Genomic DNA, 19,975 nt, shown 5'->3' with positions numbered 1-19,975 from the left:
AATTCTATCCAAAGGAATACTGACAATGGATTGGCGTAGATGAGGAACAGCTGACCCTCCTGGAACAGGGACCTCTGGCTGACTAGATTTACCAGAAGGGCAGACAGGGGGGAATGGATGAGGGTGCTGACAACACAGTGGACAGTGACAGAGATGGCAGAGTATGGAGCCTCTAGTGGGAGAGGAAGTCTGTCTATCTGACGAGTTTGTATAAAAAAAAATATTTTAATATTTTATTTTAATTTTATGTGTATGAGTGTTTTGCCTGCAGGTATGTAAGTACACCCATGTCATAAAATGCCTGCAGAGGCGAGAAAAGGATGTCTGATGTCCTGGAACTAGAGTTACAGATGGTTGTTAGCTGCCATGTGGGTGCTAGGAACTGAATCTGGGTCCTCTGCAAGAGCAGCCAGTGCTCTTAACCATTGAGACATCTCTCCAGACCCTAGCCTGGGGAAATTTCTAGAACTTACATTGGTGTTGACTTTGTAGGCATCCCTGGCTGCTTTGATATGAACGGCATCTGGCTTAATGGTGCAGTTAGATTTATTTCTTTGGTAAACTTCTTTATACTTTAGCTGTGGGAAGAAATAGACACAGTTAATTTTTTCTAGGGGTCTATTAAACATTTTCAAAAACCAAGAAATTAAAACGGTGAGAATGGTACACAATGTTCCCTACAATAGAGTATTTGAAAAAGTCTGTTGTAAAGACGCAGCGATGCAGAGACACATATTCTCCCAGAACACAGAGAGTGTGGTCCACAGTGTGGCCCCCGGTGCACACCTGTAAGCTTGTGCCGGAAGGGTCAGCTGACAGCTCTCCATGTGTGCTTTACCTTACCGCATCAGGAAAGCTTTGGTGCAGGCATCCTGAAAACTGCCCTCCAGGACAGACTTTTAGTCCCAGTCTCCTTCTGTGTTCCCACAGTCCTTCTTGTCATGAAGTCACAGATACTTATTTGTTTACCTTTGTCTAGTCCTCTGTTAAGCCAAACCCCTTCAGGGCAAAGGTTTTGTGTCAGCCATCACCTTATTCCCAGTGACTGGCACATAAAAATTCAAGGAATGAATGAACTGAAGGATGCAGTCATCACTACTGTCAGTCTAGAGCTGTACCTAGCATGTTTTGGTAACCGTGGGTTTGGATGGGGGTGAGGATCGTGGCCACTACAGGCCTAATAAGTAGCCTCCCCATCTTGTGCTGGGGATTTTAGGTTCATATACTTCTGCTTTTCCCAAATTTCATGGTTCTGGGGCCTGATCTGGGTTCTCTCACTAATTGTTGGGGAACAGTCCTAGGTACAATGTGATTAAGGTAGAGTGAACATCTGTAAGACAAGGAAACACACTAAGGCTTATTATACTTATCACAAGAACCTTTGTATTCCCTGCTCATCTATAGACCTAGCTTACTACTTCACTAATCTGTATCTTCAGGGAGAAGACCTGGAAATGAATATTTGCCATCAGTACCCTAGGATATGCTAACAATCAGAAGGTTTCACCTTCCTGCTGTCTTAAGGAATGGGCTGTTCCCTATAAGGGATCTACCTGACAGATACTTACAAATATCTGAGGTTTATATTTGTATAAGCACTAAAATTTATTTTGATATATCACATATTTCTAAAATGCTTTCTTTATTTCCACCTTCTCAAACAATGTACTGAATGTATTTTGCTTCCATAGTGACTCAAGGTCAGCAGTGTGACATATTTATCCATCTATTTATTCATTTATTCGAGGCTTTGGGATAGGGATGAGGCATGCCACAGTTGCCTCTACTACTCTGTCTCATGCCCAGAAGCTCATTTAGTCATGGAGTTCGTTTAAACATTGAATCTGTGGGCATGATGGCTCATGCCATTTGAGAGGCTGAGGCAGAAAGATCACTGTGAGTGCAAGGGCAGCATGGGATATGGCTACATAGTGAGTTCCGGGTGAGCTTAAGCTACGGAGTATGACCCTATCTTACAAAATATTGAACATTAAAAAACTTAAAAATATGAATATTTTCAACCAATATAATGATGGTTTCAACCACAAAATCAAGCCAAATATCTATTTATGTTTTCCTGAAATATGATCTTGCAATGTAGCCCAGCCTGACCTTAAACTTGCCAGTCTCCTACCTAGCCTCACAATTGATGAGATTATAGGTATGCACTCTCACACCAACCTAAAGCCAAATGTTTGAAAAATTAGCAATACAGTTTTGTCTCAAATTCAGAGTATTAGAACACAGCAACAAGCTTGTTCCCCTTAGTGAAGACAAAGCTTGTAGGGTATTTTTGGCATTTATGTCATGCTACATTTTCTAGAATGACCTCAGTGACATTTCTTCCACATGCTGTCCTGCAATATGGCTTTGCTGTTTGCTCATGCAGAGCGTGTGAGCTCTCTTTATCTCTTATCATACTTTGAATCTAAGGCTCATGTGTTAAAGGCTTGCTCACTAGCCTAGGATGCTGTTGGGAGGTAGTGGAACCTTCAAGAGGTAGAGCCTAGTGAGAGGTCTTCTGGTCACTGTGATGTGTCCTCAAGGAGGATAGTGAGGGCCCAAACACCTGCCATTAGTCCCAGCACTCAGGAGGCTGAGGCATGAGAATCTCTGTGAGTTGGAGGCCAGCCTGATCTATATAGCAAGATTCAAGCCAGCCAGGGCTACATAATGAGACCCTGTCTCAAGAAACAAAAATAAATAAATAAATAAATAAATAAATAAATAAATAAATAAAAATAGATGATTGCCATGAAGTTTTCAAGTGGTCATTCCACAGAAATAGATTACTGACTTATCACATAACATTTAGGGCCCAAGATAAGGGGGGCTGAGAAGTCCTCCGGTACTCACATCACTAACTTCATCTTTCACCTTTCGGACATGAAGCAGCATGGGTGTATCGTGGATTGTGGTGTAGCCTCTGGGTTTGGCCTTGTTGTATTCCAGTTTATAAAGTATCTGAAGGAGATTCAAAAGCAGAGAGGCATAATGTTGTGTTTCCCAATTTACAGCATAAAAATATAAATGCAAAATGATTAGGAAGATAGTTCTATAAATTCAATAGGTGTTTTTGTGTCACGAGTCTTCCTTGTAAAAGAAAAGTCCCATGTGCAGTAGGCATGCTGCATCCGTGCCTCCCTCCCACTAACTGGCAGTTGTCTCTCAGACATAGCACAATTTAGAATGGCAACCACATTTGCAAATACCTCTGACATCAGACAATGCAGGCAGGCACTTCTACTTACATCACTGATTTGCTTGTTGACTTTTGTAGTGCGCAGGTGTTCTGGAGTATCCACAACTGAGGTGAATTTGTCCTTTGATTTTTCATATTTTTTCCTGTACTTGATCTAAATTGTGGAAGGGAAGACAATTTACTTTCAGGGCGTGGGATAGAGAAAAAGGCATCTCATGAAACAAATGGGAGCTAGTGTCACAGTAGCCTCAGCTTTAAGTTCTCACTGGAAATGTTCCATGTACATTTGCATTTGAGAGCAGTGGTGTAGTACAGAAAACGGATAATATTTTCCACTATGTTTCACACACATAAAAACAAACTATAAGGCTCTTAGATGTTAGGAGACTGAGCCACAGGTACATGAAGAGTAAATCTCAGAGCAGGGCTAGAACCTTCTCTGTACTCTGAGAAGTAATTTCATCTGAACATTCTACATTATATCTGCATTACATAGGTATTTTTCCATGCCAAAGATAAATAGATGTTGGTAAAAAAAATAAGTATATATGACTTTTAAAGTATTATCATTTTAAAAAATGCAATTGTTTTTGTAATTTTCAAGTCACTTTTTTTTCATGCACATAAGCTGTTTTAAGCAGGACAGATTCAGAGAACACAACAAAATCTCATGCACAACATTTTGATGACCCTATCAAGGCCAAGGAGAAAGCTTAGGAAACAGCATGTTTAGGAAGAGAATGCATCCTCTTCCTTTTATATGTTGATGTGCGAGCAAACTAAGACAATGAAATAAACTAATAGAAAAGATTGGCTAAAGCCTTTCTTTTTGGGGTCTGGGAGAGCGACATGTCATTACTGTTCTCTCCGGTAATTAACAGCTACCACATTTCCTTTCAGCCTGTAATGGAAAGGTGGTCGTGTGCACTTCAGTGGATCTTGTAGGAAGGCAATATTATCAATATGAATATGTACAAAGTCCAAGAGCTGCATGTTAGCCCCCCAAATAGTACAGTTGCAGTGATAGTTGAGCAATATGATAATAAGATGAAAACATTAAATATTCAAAGCTTTAAATGCTGCCAATGTACCAAATATCCTTAAGTATAAATTAATGCTCTGTCAATTTGGAAAAAGGGTTTGAACAAGCCTTAACTAATCTTATGAGGATTTCTGAAAGTATTAGATGTACAAATAATAGCTGTCCAAGTATCACACTGGGTCACGATCAGATTTCATTTATACAGAATGAATATTTACACAGCTTTATCACGAGAGAGCAGCAAGGGCAGGGACAGCAGAGGGGCCAATGAAGCATAAAAGGAATGCACCAAAGCTCTGAACCTGCTTCTTCACACCATGTCGGACATTACCTGGCTCCACATGTGTGTATTGTAGAGAGCCATCAACATATCTGGACGCAGAATTTCATTACATCCTTGTTTCAGAAGCATCTTGGCACTAGATTTATACTTTCTCTGTCCATGCAAAGAGCAGTGAAGCACAAAAGAGACTTAAAAAGACAGAAAGGACCATGGCTCTATATCCCAGTCACCTCTGAGTGAAGAGATGTAGGCTTAACACACTTTGTGTACTCACAGAGCTGTGTGCGTGAAGATCCCACACACATGATAATAATGCACAGCGAGTGGATGCAGTATTTACGCTTGACCACCCATAGTCCCTGTGAATGGAAGTGATGCAGGTCATGTATGCTATCAGCCAGATTGCTTTAGGAGAAGGCATCACCAGAACAATCTCATAGGGAGTTCTGTCTTTTTCTCCCATAACTTTAAAGAGTTTGTTTTTACAACTAAATTTGCAGTTTACAGTTGCTATTTACAAGCAGGTTCTACAGAAGAATCAAGATGGGGGGAAGGCCCCAGCTTTTCCTTTCATCTTCACCACAGCGCAAGTGAGGACACAGAGCATGGACTGGCACACTCAAATAGCTCACGGGCTCTTTGGGTGGCTAGACAGATACTTTGAGACAGAACAGCCCAATATCATAGGCAGAACCTATGACATCCTTGCAGCAGACGGGACGACACCTCATGAGAAACCGGAGTGCAGTTCTGCCTGGGCCTCGCGGCCAGCCTCATCACAGTACCTGGCTGATCTGGTCGCCTGCGGTCTTAGCCAGCAGATGTCTAGGCTCATCGACTACCAGCTGGTATTTATCTTTCCGCTGCTCATAATCAGCTCTGTATTTTTTCTGCTCAAACATTATGTTAAATTATAGCAAGAGTACGACTTCAAGGCTACACAGAAACGTCCTAATATAAACCCTCCAGAGAACCAGAAACCTGTCATTTCTAGAACTGAATTCCCCAAGTCCCCAAGGAAATTAAAACAGGAGGAGAGACAGCTGAAGAAAGATTGTGTAGAGAGAAGTCGGGAGAGACCGAGTTCTGAAACTGAAATTAGCACACTTTACGCCTGAACATTTTCCATCTTTTCATAGGACATCATTAGCAAGGTCAGGTTTTATGGCATCTTACATCGTATTTAAAATATGGTGCCAATAAGCTCCGAGTTTAACATATAAGGCTGTAAGATTCCAAACACAGAACTAAAGCTAAAATACTCAAGGAGAGTTGTTGTCATGTCTAATACTAATTTATTTGATTATTTTAAAAAGACATGGGAATTCTTTATAAAATAGGGAAAAAACAAAATATATCAAGACTGTGCTAGAAAGCTACTGATGATAATTTTTCAGAGTTGTCTGGCCTGGAAATGTATTGAAATAAAAGAATTAGACAAAAATAATTAAATCAACAAAAGTCATACATTTAAAATGTTACTGGTTATGTTTTCATTATTAGCTCTGTTTTACTAATTTTATAATATGTATGTACTTATATAAATCCATGAAAAACCTGAAAACAGAAAAGTATAACTTTAGTTATAAAACCATCTAAACATTATAAATCTACCCAAATATAACTAAGCTCATGGTTTGCTTATTTCTTAAGTTACATTCAAATTGCATTATTGCAAAGATGTTTATAGGAAAGACAGAGTAGGGTATAAAGAGGAATTTGGGGTGTAAATAGTTACTCTAGACATTAGACTATGTGAGGTAACAATGATATGGCTGAATGATGACTCATGACTGTCCCCATAGGGTGGCTCTTCTAATTTTGGAGATTGTGAGAATACTAAACCAACCTTGAATGCTGTCTCCCAACTCTCCACAGTATTATGTTTTAGGGGTTTTAGCTGATAGTCCACAAAATCCTTCGCCCCTTTGCTCTGACGCCATAGGGCTGTGCTCCCTGTTAGTTAAAACAGAGCTGCAGATGGCTGTGGAGAGGTGGAGCTCCATTCAGAAAGATCTCTTTGCTTCCTATTCAAGGTTTTGGCAGAGCCCATTAGATGGTGACATTATATAGTCTTTCCAAATCTTTCTATGGAATGAGCATTTAAGATGAATTTCCTATTGTTCTATATATTAGATTTAATCAAATAGCTGTACACATTTAAGAGAAATGAATAGGTTTAGGAGATTAGTTCATACATACCTCATTCATCAACTGAGTTGCATACTTGAAATGCCTGTTGATTGGACAGTCAGCAACATACTTGAAATCTGACTTTGTTCTTTCAAATACTTCTTTATACTTATACTGGAGAAAAAGAACATTATTGTTTGATAGCACATCCAGTCTTAAATCTGATATATTCCATTATTATATAATTGTAATAATTAAGTCTTAGAGGTAACAAGTATTTACTGAGTTTTTTCTTATCTCCAGAGACAGTGAAAGGTAGAAGAGCTAATATCTGGAAAAGTAGCCCAAAATGAATAGTACAAACCATTCCATCGAATAGATATCAAATGCCTGTTCCACGCTAGGCAAAATTCCACTTAATTTCTTCTCTGTTTCTATATGTTATGATCATTTTATTTTAAGGTATTTTTACATGCACTAGAAAGCAGTTTTAAGTCCATTAATTTGAGTATAGTGTTCCAGTAACTACACAGATAATTACAATCTTATAGAGTAGGTTGGGTTATGACCTAGTTAGCCTGCAACCTGTTTTTAAACATCTTAACAAACTAAGAATCATTTTTTAAAATAATTTTAAAGAACTGCAAGAAGGCAGGGGTTATAATAAATGTGGACCACAAAATCTACTCTAAAATATCCACTGTCAGGCACTTACCAGAAGGAGTAGGCTGATTCCTATTTTAGAGTTAAAATGAAGCAAATTTAACAGCTTTATTTAGAAAATAGGAAAATGGGGCCCTAAAAAACTTGATTCACCTCAGGTTCCCAATGTTTGTAGATTAAAATAATCACACATTGTATTTGCTGCCTTATTCATGCTCTCATTGGGTGAATCATCCATAAACATATTAATAGAAAGGGGATTTGGAAGAGTCATGAGGAGTTATACCGAGATGATTGTTTCATCAAATTCAAATAAACTACAGTTAATGAGGTCAGCACTTGAGAACTCTCTAAGGAGAGCGAATGCGTTCCTGGTACAGTATCTAGAAGTGGAGACAGGGACAAAGCTTTGAAAAGCTGTTTCCCCAGCTGATTTCGGTGAGTTCATCTTTATACTGAAGGGATGAAGTCATTCTCCTTGAGTCTCTACCTTGCTATAGAGAGTCTTGTTCTGTTCCGCCAGCGTGAAGTCAGGGGTATCATAGGCATAGCAGCCAATGCCTTTAAGCCAGGTCAGATCTTCTTTATATTTCACCTGGGAGAAGAGAAGTATCAAAGAGTTTTGAAATTGCATATCAAATAGTTATAGGTTAGGAGCCATACAATGAACAAATGGAATTCTGATTCCCAAAGTATTTGAATTCATAAAGCATTGAAATAGTCTTTATTGTTTAAAATAAATTCCTAGTATTATTGATTTATACTTATGATTTATTGTTCTGTGATATATATACTTTTCATTTTTTATCACTAATCAAAACAATTCCACCTTTATAGTATACTTTCCTACAGTATACTCTAGTATACAGTAGAGTAGAGTATAGTATAGTATGGTATAGTATACTTTCCTATAGTATACTTTTCCTTTCTGTTTAGCTTAGCAGCTATATTTCCATGCAGACAAGTGAAACCTCTTTCTAAATGAGCAGTGCTTTGTGTCAGAACTGCCCCTCTTCAAAGGCGATTTTCTAGATGAAGCATAATGCTTCCAGTCATAGAAGAAAACTTAGGTTTACAAACTTGAACATAATTTTCTTTCTCACTTAGCAATTGAATTTGATGATTTCAATAACCATGCACAGGATCTAAAATTTAGAGAAGTAGAGCTAGCAATCTTGGGAAGGAACCCAAGGAGAGATGGCCCAGCAGATAAAGGTGCTTGCTGCCAAGTTTGACAACCTGAGTTTAATATCCAGAATCCACATGTAGAAGGAGAGAACTAATTCTACCAAGTTATCCTTTGACCTCAGCATATGCTCCATGACACATGTTCCTTGGTACATGACCTGGGGAGGAGGTCATATATGGGGGGAGCATACAAAATAAAACAAATAAATGTAATTAAAATCTAGGCAATTGTTTCACCAGTTTTTATGCCTACAGGAGAATGTGGATTTAATGTGAAAGCAGATATCAACACTCACATCGCTGACAGCGTCTGTGACTGCCCGGTGGTGGAAATGCTCGGGGCGGTCAGGAATGGACCTCCAGATTCCCAGCTGGCTCATGTAGTTCTCCTTGTATTTCACCTGTTGTAAAGGCAAAAAGGCAGCTATAACATTGATCCAAAGTTAATATAAAAATGTCTATGTCTCCCTGGAGTTTTAGAAAAGGGAGTGCTTTTATAAAGGAACCCAAGGAAAGTAGGCATATCTGGGGACGTACTTTACTGATGTTGTCTGTGACTGTGCGATGATATACAATGTCCAGGGCATCCTTCACAGTGTGGTATCTCCCTTTGGTCTTTTGAAATGTTTCTTTGTAGCGTAGCTGTTAAGAAAAAAACCCATTGATTATGAAAATAATCAAGTTAAGTAATTCAGCTCTTTTAAGCTTAATCTCTTTTGAGTCTTCTCTCTTACAGTTTCCCCATGAATTTAGGAGAAAAAAAAATTAAAAAGCCACTTGAGATTTTGGAAGAGAAAAAGACATTAAGGAAAACTTAATGAAATCCAAAAAAATTTGGGGTTGATACAATAATAACGATTGATCTTAGTTCATTGGTTGCAGCAAATGTTAGATGGTATGTGAGTTTGTCAGTGATGGGGAATGGTGTGGAACAGATACAAATTCTCGGTATGTCTTTACTATTTTTTGTAAATCTAAGACTACTAAAATAAAGTTATGCAAATGTTAAATGAAGAATTCTAAAGCTCATTTTGGAGAAAAGAAACAACATAAAACATAATCTTGTCGAGTTCAAGATATACGAATGTGTGGCTGGGAAGAGAGGGTCAGCTCCTTCTTCCTGTTGTCAAACCGGCTTCTCCACTGAATAACCTGGAACTTTCAGTTTATTGTGATCTTTATCTTTGTGACATTGCAGGAGAAAACAGTTCTGACTTCAACCTAAGAATACTGTAGAAAATTCATGTCATCTACTCAAGGTAGATGCTCCTTTAAGCAGTCTGTTTTCAACCTTGAACAGTTCTTTTTCCTGAGGGGTGTGGGGTGTGACTGAGCAAACACATAGTAAAAGATGCCTTTTCTCAAAAACTTTGTTCTTTACATGGAAGGCATAGCCATGATTGATACATTGAATTTAATACCAGATTTTAAAGATTAAGGTTATAAGAATTGATACTGAGGACTATTTTAAAGATTAAGTCTATTAGAATGGGCACCTAAGAAACCCTGGTGGTATAGATGTATATATGTGGGGAAGCACAATCAGATCAATTATAGTGTGCCCATCCTGTGCAAAGAAAATTAAGTTTGGTACAAATTAATATTTAACAGTGTTGGTTGGAATGGTTCACACCTGTAATCCCAGTACTTGGAGGCTAAGGCAGGAAGATGGTCATGAGTTTGAGGCCAGCCTGGGCTATACAGTGAATGTCAGGCCTGCCTCAGGTACAGAGTGAGACTCTGTCTTAACAAAACAAAACAGGAAAAAGTCAGCAGTAACCTTGAGTGACAAAGATAATGAATGACAACAGAAGACTAAAGCTGTCCTGAGGAGAATCTATGGTTTTTTCAGCTTTTGTTTTAAGGACTAACTAGCATTGTTTCTTTCCAACTGATAGGCTCCCCTCAGTTCCAAATGAAAACTGATATAGGTTCCTGCTATTACCTTATACAGTCATGAAATCTAGAGCTATATTGTAGATATGTGGGGCTCACTGGAACATTTGTCTGGGATTAAGTCCCAAGATGTCTAATCTATTAGGGTTTGTAGCAATGGATACAGAAAGTCTACAGTTGAGTTCTAAGGCACAAAATTAATACAAGTTGGCCACCCATCCTAGGTGAATTAATAATTCCAAAACTTCAAGAATAGAGAAACATTACCATTAAAAGGCAGGTTTGTCCTTTATTAGATAATGTGGACAACGAAAGTGTGTCCTTTAATTCTAACATGTTCATGTGTTACTCACATGATCTGTATTTAGGCAGTTATGAGAAGGGGGGCATTTTCCAAGTGTTAACTAAAAGCCCAGAAGTGTGTTAGGCACATTATATACATTTTGTTGTACAGTCTTTTTTAATTACTAACTGTCTCATCCTCATTTCACGTATAAAAACTTACAGGTAGATGCTCCTTTAAGCAGTCTGTTTTCAACCTTGAGCAGTTCTTTGTTGGGGTGGGGAGTAACTGAGAAAACACCATACAAGTTGCCTTTTCTCAAAAACTTTGTTATATAGAATTTCAGAGCAAGCACCGGATAGTCTGATTTGAATCTACATTTGACTGAATTCAAGACCATGATTTTATGTCTAAGTACATTAGTCATCCAGTATCTCTAGGAAATGCTACCAAAGGGTTGCAAGAAAGGGTCATATTGTTGCCCAGGAGATAACTAAGAATCAATTTCAGCGCCTCAACACAATTCTTAGCTAATTTGCTTGACTGTTTAAATGTTTGTGTTTCTTTTTGATCCATGTTTGGGGTGCCTTTAACTATGGCTGTGACGGAACAGTTTATGTTTCTTAGATAGTTCAACCTCAGCTCTCCCTGTCACAGAAGGAGAAGGAAGGAGGGGATGCATACATCACTGGCATTCCAGTAAGCCCTTTTGGCTCTGATGAGGATCGGCGTATCTGGGACTGGAGTGTACTTGTCCTTCATCTTCTCATATTGAATCTTGTACTTTTTCTAAGATATAAAAATAGAAGCGAGACAAACTTAAGTTCAAGTGGTTTAGAACTTTTTAATTTATTGTTATTCTTGTGATGGGATATCTGTGTTTGTGTGCCATGATATTCATGTGGAGGTCAGAGGACAACTTTGTGGAGTTGGTTCTCTCCTTCCACTTTTATGCACATTCTGAGGTGTGAACTCAGGTCATCAGGTTTTCATGGCACATGCTTTACCCATTGAGCCATCTCATTGTCCCAGGTTCAAGTGTTTTTACCCTTCCCAATTCACACCCAACTCACAGGTCTAGTGGAGAGACACAGTGCATCACACTCTTAGAGAATAGCTTTGCTTTCTGTGTTTCAGCAATGTCAAGTACAATTGTAGTAATAAACTCTCATCAGAAATAGCAGGTGCATGTTTTAAAATATTTTCTTTTCTCTAACCTGGTGCCTCAGCATAGAAGCTCTGTCTTACCTCACTGACCATGTCCTTCACATCTTTAGCGTGTTGCAAGGCTGTGGTCTGGTTTCCGGCATGGTGATGGGGTCTCTCTTTAGTGGCAAGTTCAACATACAGGTACTGGATAATAAGAGAACAGGGTGAGATGTGATAAAGATGAAGCATTCATCTTTACAGCCAGTCTTCCTCATTTCGAGCCCTTAAATTTGGGGGGGGTGTTTATTTGGTTGCTTGATTTTCTGTATATGTGTTTGTTAATTTGTTTCTTTGTGCCTGACATTTGAAAACACATCTATGAACCAGTTATTTAATGATCCTACTGTTAACAGTGGTTCAACGTAGTCACATGAAAAAAAAAAGCCAACAGAAGGGTGTGAAGGTTCTGATAGATTCCGCAACATACTTTCCCCTTAATTTTGCCTGCATGTGTGAAATGTAGTTTCATTTGTCTGTGGATAGTAGACAGTTCCTTGGAATGACCAAGTAATACTTTTCACTAGAACACAGACCACTCATCCAATGACAAAATTAGAAAGCTCTTAGAAAAGAAGACATGGCATCCTTTGCCTATAAAAACATAACATAACTATAATTATGATGGTCCCAAAGAAAACTGTTTCTTGAAGTGCAATGTTAGCAGACAGAGGCTGTAACAAGGACAACTGGTTGTGTCTGATACTGGCCTAGGCGGGTCAGTTAGACATTACCACCCATTGACAGGATAATGAATTTTCATTAACAACTGACATTACCTGACTCTGAAGCTTCTGACCCCGCTTGGCTCTCAGAAGGTCAGGAGTGTCAGGAACTGAAGTGAAGATGGACTTCTGCTTCTTGCCTGAAGCTCTGTACACCAGCTAGACACAAAACATGTCATCGTCATCACTTCTCTTTGCTGGCATGGAAGTGCTTTGCAAAAGCCTATGTTGCTTACTCATAAAGAAGGCAGGCCAGCAGAAGGGTGTGAGACCACCCAACAGTCTCAGTTTCTTCCTACTTTACTGACAGTTTGTCCTTATTTACCTTCTGAAACTTCCTTCCCTCCCTTCCCTTGCTTCACGTTAGCAGACATTATTGAGCCTGTCCAATAATTCAAGTTACGTACTGTATTCTTGGTCCCATTCTCAAGAAAGAAAATATTGAAATAGGTTCAGTTTGCAGACAACAATTGTGTAAGACAGAAAGACTTTCTGAGCTACAAAATCATTTAAAACCTGTCATTTGCCTTGTCATAGGAAAGGCAAGAATTAATATCCTCATCTTTGCAAAAAAGGGACAAAATAAATAAACTGTAAGATCAATTGATTTGCATAGACATTGGCCACTATGCAGTGAAAAGCAGAAGGGAAATCATTTATTTTCCACCACTGAAAATTGATCATAAGAGAGAAATTAAGAACCTTGTGAGAAACTCAGTCCATCGGGTCCATCTGGCCACTGTACAGTGATAGGTGAAGCATTCTTACCTCACTCAGATGGGTCTTCAGTTCTTGAACCTTTCTGTATTCTGGGGTGTCAAGTACCACTTTGTATTTGTCTCGCATCTTCCTTGCATTATCAGTGTACAGGTAATTAGACTTAAAAAGGAAAACCAGAAACACAACTTAATTAGTCATTTCCGGGACTGCATGTTGTGTTGCCTTTCAAACGGCTGATGTACAAACTGAGCAAGCCCAGAATGTAACTAAGAGTCTCAATTATATCTTCCCTATATTTTTTCCCCTCTTGGTCTTCTTAGGCAAGAACAAAATCCCCCCATCATTTAACTAAGTTCATCACTTTTTATAGAAGGTGTAGATCATGTTGGGTAAAGTACAACCTACTCAAGTGGATTGATGGCAAGTTTCTCCTTTAAAGTATTTGTAGGCTAAGATTCTTTCTGCTCCCTCCTTCCCACAGCAGAAGCCAGTGGTGAGGAGCATGATAAAGGTGTGGGCAAATTGTGTACTGTCCTTACCCAGAGCTTCCTCAGATGCCGGGAGCGGACCATGTCAGGAGTGTCATATAAGAAGCACCCAAGTCCCTTCAAGATCTGCAAGTCCTCTTTGTACTTAATCTATGGGCCAAACACAGAAAGACAGCTGGTCTTGAGCAAATGTAAATCCATGATAGAAATCACAGGGTAGCTGCACATCTCTATTGATGTGTAGTAGTTCCCATTCAGTCACAATTTTGTTTTCTGTGGTTTCAGTTATCCACTTTAACTGTAATGAGAAAATACTGAATGGGAAATTCCAGAAATAATTCAGAAGTTGTAAATAACCTTTTTCATAATGTACTGCTATAATTAGGTATTGTATTGTTAGTTGTTATATTTACTCTCTTATGGTGCTTAATTTACAAATTAAACTTTATCCAGAGTGTGTATAAATAAAACAGAATATGTACAAGGTTTGGTACCATCCATGGTTCAAGGCATCCACTGGGGGTCTTGGAAGGTATCCCCGGCAGATAAGGGGGGTACTGTAGTGTTTTCAGTTTGGTTCTAAATGTACATCTTATACACTTAGTTTGCCTGCACTCAAATCTAACCTGAGTCGAGGAGAGAACATCAATATTGTATTATGGTGTCAATAGGAAAAAAGCACAGATTGAACGAATTGATCTTTCAGGAAAAGGAAACATCCAAGGAGATATTTATTAGTGGCAGCAGGAAGCTGCTAAGAGAGAGCAGGAATATCACCTGGGACATGGGGTACCAGAATGTTAGGAGTTAGCAAGGCTTTTGTGTTCAGGCAGAATGGTGGCCAGCCCAGTTCCTCCACTGGTCCTCTCATTACTGTTCCTATTGCTGGAGAATTGTGGGCCTTCCCACATAATTTCTACCTCCAAGTTGTACATCTAGTTAAGAAATATTCAGTGGAAAAGACTGTTCAAAGTCCACTAGGAGTCTTAAATGCTGAAAGTAAGCCTGTTTCTCCTTAAAAAATTTTTTTTAAATTTATTTTATGTGTAGCCTGTGGAGGCCAAGAGGGTGTTGGATCTCCTGGAACTGGAGTTACAGATAATTGTTAGCCATGTGAAGGCTGGGAACTGAATCCAGGTCCTCTGTAAGGACAGCCAGTACTCTTTACTGTTGTATCATCTCTCCAGCCAATAAGCCTTCTTCTTGATAGAACGCCTTTAGAAAGTATCTACAAGATGCTTACATCACTGGTGATGTCTCCCACGTAGCGACAATGCAACACCTGGGGTGTGTATGGCAGGGAGATCATGTGGCCCTGCATCTTGAAGAAGTCTGATTTGTAGATCAACTAAAGAAAAGACAAACAAACAAAAACAGAAACACACACATTAGAGTGCAAAGGCTGACATCTGCCTGCGTTCTGTGGCCTGTCCGTTCTCCTAGCACTCACTTCACTGACAGCTTCTTGTGTCTTCTTGACTTGGCGAATTTCAGGTGTGTCGGGAGTTGTATGGATCTTGTCTTTCAGTTTATGGTACAGTTCTCGATACAATCTCTGCAGTGAAGAAACCATCCCAAGTATTTAGGGCAGGATCATGAGGGCTACCACTGACTAACAGTCAAAATACTTTACATAAAGAACCAGGAGAGGAAATATTGGGACTACAGAAGTGATAAAGATTAGAACATGAAATAAGGTTGATTTAGGTGAAGAATTCTGAGTATAGAGTATTCACGAGATGATTGCACAGAAGTATTAAATAAGATAATGAAAATCATGGTTGGAAGTCAGATAAAAACATAGCCTAATTAAGATTTTTTTAACACAAATGTCAAAAGGAGGAATTATTTCCCTAGAAAAATTTTGTGTGATAGTTTATGGAATCAAATCTCTATGATGCTATTAACCAATAGAGAAAAACACTGCCAAGGGACATCAGTATCAAAATAGTGACAATAGGGCCCTCATACTCTTTGCTGATCTGTAAGCTTACAGATGAAATATGAGAACTTCTTCTTAATGCATTTCATATACAGCCATGGTTTTGAAATTCAGTATTTTCCCCAGAGAATGAGTGCTCATTTTACCTCACTAGTAACTTTGTTGGCTCTCCGGACATGGACAAATGGGACGTCCTTGGGTCCAAGTGTATACCCGTTGGCCTTGATGTGTTCATAGACTTCTTTGTACTTGAACTGAAAAAGCAAAGTCAGACTGAGATCAGTGATGGTTCCACAAAGAAAAGTACAGCATTTCTCAAGATGTCACCTTGATTTGAAAATTATTCTCTAAATATGAGCATAAGAAACAGCCATTGCCATAAATTTAATTTTATTTATTATTATTCTATGTCTGTGCATGATGTGTGCATATGAATGTAGGCACACATGTGCCATGACATACATGCGAAGGTCAAAGAGCAGCTTTGGGAGTTGGTTCCCTTCTTCTACCTTGGGTTCTGGGAATCAAACTCAGGTTTTCATAGAAAATGCTTTTACCCACTGAGCCATCTTTCTGCCCCAAGTGGCATAACTTTAATATTGTTTTAGGCCTTGAAAATTATTTGTTGAATGATAAAGCCAAATCTAGAAAGGAATAAAATTACATCTTGTTGGGGGAGGGGGAAATCTGTAGGCAGCTAGGCAAAAACTCAAGAAAAACTTATCTATTTAGTCTATAGGCCAGAGTCACTAGGATGACCAAAACTTCTCTAGGACTTGCTCAGGGAGTACATGTATATAGTCCTACCCAAGCACTTATATAAAGCAAGGAAGCATAGTACCAGAGGCAACCCCTGGACAAGCTATAAGCAGTAGGAACCTTGGTAGGAAGTCTTCTTTTTTATTAAAAAATTATTTTATTTATTATTTTTATTTTATGTGTATGAGTGTTATGCCTGCATGTAGGTGGTTACACCCGTCCCGTGTTGTACAATGCCAGCAGAGGTCAGAAGAGGGCATCGGAAGCCCTGGAACTGGAGTTACAGACAGTTAGCTGTCATGTGGGTGCTAGGACTCAAACTTGGGTACTCGCCAAGAATAGCCAGTACTCTTAATTGCTGAGCCATTTCTCCAGCCCTAGAAGTCTTCTTTTCAAAGGGACAGTGATGTTTTCTCTTCTGCGTGCATCTGCAGTGCACTGTGTAAATGAACTCATATTTCCAGCTTGAGGGGAGATCAGGATGCTCTGGTCTAAGGCCAGCAGAAACAGCATTGAACCCTGAGCCAAGACATCCATGAAGTCCTGTCCTAACTTGCTGCGCTAGATGGGCACTGCCAAACTGCAGAGGCAGCCAAGGCATTGCATCCCCAGAATATATGCTCTTTGCCCTTGCCCCCTCCATCATTATGTTGCACCTTTGGGATGTGATATGAGCGTAAGAATAGACTGTTAACTAATTTAGTTCCCTCCCACTCAAAATTTCAGACCCTGCCAGCATAAGGTGGTTCTACTCACATAGCTGCTCATGTATCGGGTGCCCTTGATGTGCTTGAAGTGAGGGGTATCAACAGGAAGTCTGTACCCAGTGGGCAGGAAACGCAGGCCTTTCTTGTACAGATTCTACCAGAATGAAATAGCAAGTAAAAGGGTGTACAGCATCAAATCAAACAAATCACATGCAGCGTGTTAGATTTTTTTTTTTGGGGGGGGGGTCAGATAGTTAATCTATTTATTCTTTCTGAACTGATTTCAAGAACTTCAGCTCTTAGGGTCATGAATACAGTGAGATTACTCTTAATCTGTCCTACTGGGAATATTATGGTTAGTGTTGACTGTCAACTTGACTGGAACTACAGTCACCCAGGAGACAATAGGCACACCAGTGAGAGATTACTTAGGTTAGGTTAGCCTCTGGGCGTATCAGGGAAGGAGTATCTTGACTGAGTTAACTGGAGTGGGAAGACCCACCCTAAAGGAGAGAAGCACCATTCCCTGGGCTTGTGTCCTGGACATGGAGGAAGCTGGCCAAGCACAAGCATTCTTCTTCCTCTGTTTCCTGACTGTGGACACAATGTGACCGGCTACCCCAAGATCCTGCCACCATGACTTCCCTGCCATGGTGAACTATGCCCCTGAACTATGAGCCAGAATAAGCCTGTCTCCCTTAAGTTGCTTTTGTCATGGTATTTTATCACAGCAACAGGAAAAGGAACTCCAATAGACAAACCTGATGGAATGCAAGGGCTTATAGAAGGAATTCCTCTCTGCTTCCAAACATGTACCTAGTTGACTTCATGGTATCTAGCAAGACTGGGGCACACAGAGAAGACAGGCACCAAGTGCCACCTCTGTGATTACCCCACCCTCAGGGGACAGTCAAACTCTCACTGGTCTTTGAGATAGCATAAGCATCAGGCACAGCCAATAATTTCCCTCCCTACCTCCTGCATCCCCATAAAAATAGAGTATTAGCCTCAGGTAATGAGTTCAAGATTCAGTTATTCATACAGAAGGGGTGGAGAGAAAAGACTGCAGTCTTAAATACTCTGGCTTTCAGGGGATCTATAGGCTTAAGAATAGTGCTTAAAAAAAAAAAATCGAGGACCCGCAGGCCTCTCTCAGGGGTAGGTCAATGGCGCCCTCTAGGCCTTGACTTCCCCAGCCTCAGTCACCCTCCTATCTCCCCAGCCCATCTCTCCTCCTAACCTGGGTCCTGTCCCATTCCTTGTCTTGGCACCAAGACACCTGGGGAACCACCACTGCTTCTTGATTGTTTGCATCCAGACCAACCCAGTTCCTTCTCAGGGTCCCCAGGAGTACTCTGGCCCTGACCCCTCCCTCACCTCCCTCTACTTCCCTGGGCCAGCACAACCCACCAGCCTCTTTCCTGGATGCCAGGGCTGACTTTTCCTCTTCCTGATCCTTTGCATCCAGACCAACCCAGCTCCTCAATGCAGTCCCCAGGAGCCCTTGGGGCTGCTTCCCGCCCCCATTTTCCTTTGCATCTCTGGGTGGCAGAGCCACCAGCTGCCTGGCTCCCAGGCAAGTCCAACCCCCAAATTCCTGAGGCCAAAATCTTTTCTGGAGGGATCCAGACCATAGAAGAAAGCCTGAGAGCATCTGATCCTCATCTGACTTGGGCCTCTGTGGAAACTCCTGAAGACAAAAGCAATCTGGCCACTCCAATATAAAATCAAAAGAGAGAACTGGAAGCTTAGAGGAACCAGCTTTTCATGCCCCAAAAGTAAACCACAAAGACACATAAAGTTTACAAAAAGAAGCAGACCTAAACTTGAAGGCTTGAGTCTCACACAAGAATCAGAAACTACAAAAGAAATTCACATGTCAAAAATCACAGAGAAAAAATAATAACATGAAAAACCAAAATAACATATCCCCACAAATACCAATAGTCCTCTAGAGGAGTACAATGAGAACCCCCTAGAGATAATGCAGGACATAGAACTCAAAAGAACAATTATAAACATGATAAAAGAATTCCGTGAATTTAAAGAACACACAAAGAAATCAAAGAACTGAAGGAAGATAGGGATAAACCTGAATGAATTCAGAAAAGAGTTAGAAATATTGAAGAATACTCTGGCTGAAATGAAGAAGGAAGTGAAATACTCAGTAAGCCAAATAGAAACGAGAAAGCCTCACCAATAGGATGAATGAAATGGAAAACAAATTATCAAGACTGGAAGATAAAGTGGATGAACTAGACCGCTCAAGCAAAACGAAAAATTTAAGAAATCACAAGAATGGAATATGCAGGAATTGTGTGACATCATAAAAAGGCCAAACTTACAAATCATAGGCATACAGGAAGGAGAAGAATCCCAAGATAATGGCATGGACCAGATCTTCAACAGAATCGTGGAAGAAAATTTCCCCAAATTAAAGAAAGACATGCCCATACAAATACAAGAAGCATATAGAACACCAAACAAACAGGACCAGAAAATAAACTCTCCATGGCACATCATAGCAAAAACACTAAACATGCAAAACAAAGAGACAATACTGAAAACTGCAAAAGAGAAACAACAATTCACATATAAAGGAAAACTCATGAGGATTACAGATGACTTTTCAGTGCAAACTATGAAAGCCAGAAGTGCCGGGACCAAAGTATTCCCAGGTTTAAATGACCACAGATGCCAACCCAGATTACTATACCCAGCCAAAATGTCTATTATAG

At 39.8% G+C, this 19,975-nt stretch overlaps 1 protein-coding gene across 1 annotated transcript in view; it reads right to left on the bottom strand.

Annotated features, from left to right (window-relative positions):
- The window catches only part of Neb (nebulin), a gene marked incomplete at its 5' end in the record, with an annotated part of 124,214 nt that overhangs the window by 40,035 nt on the left and 64,204 nt on the right, over positions 1 to 19,975 (bottom strand). Inside the window, 17 exon segments of the mRNA XM_008825145.2 lie at positions 474 to 578; positions 2,857 to 2,964; positions 3,252 to 3,356; positions 5,313 to 5,417; positions 6,730 to 6,834; positions 7,814 to 7,918; positions 8,808 to 8,912; positions 9,049 to 9,153; positions 11,375 to 11,479; positions 11,939 to 12,043; positions 12,676 to 12,780; positions 13,390 to 13,500; positions 13,881 to 13,979; positions 15,073 to 15,177; positions 15,280 to 15,384; positions 15,918 to 16,025; positions 17,287 to 17,391. Of these exon segments, the coding sequence (XP_008823367.1) occupies positions 474 to 578; positions 2,857 to 2,964; positions 3,252 to 3,356; positions 5,313 to 5,417; positions 6,730 to 6,834; positions 7,814 to 7,918; positions 8,808 to 8,912; positions 9,049 to 9,153; positions 11,375 to 11,479; positions 11,939 to 12,043; positions 12,676 to 12,780; positions 13,390 to 13,500; positions 13,881 to 13,979; positions 15,073 to 15,177; positions 15,280 to 15,384; positions 15,918 to 16,025; positions 17,287 to 17,391 (1,791 nt within the window).

Source organism: Nannospalax galili, unplaced genomic scaffold (assembly GCF_000622305.1).
Source record: "Nannospalax galili isolate Female #2095 unplaced genomic scaffold, S.galili_v1.0 scaffold87, whole genome shotgun sequence".
NCBI classification, from domain to species: domain Eukaryota; kingdom Metazoa; phylum Chordata; class Mammalia; order Rodentia; family Spalacidae; genus Nannospalax; species Nannospalax galili.
Note: the sequence above shows the minus strand (reverse complement) of the source record. Positions and strands in the feature narration are given on the sequence as shown.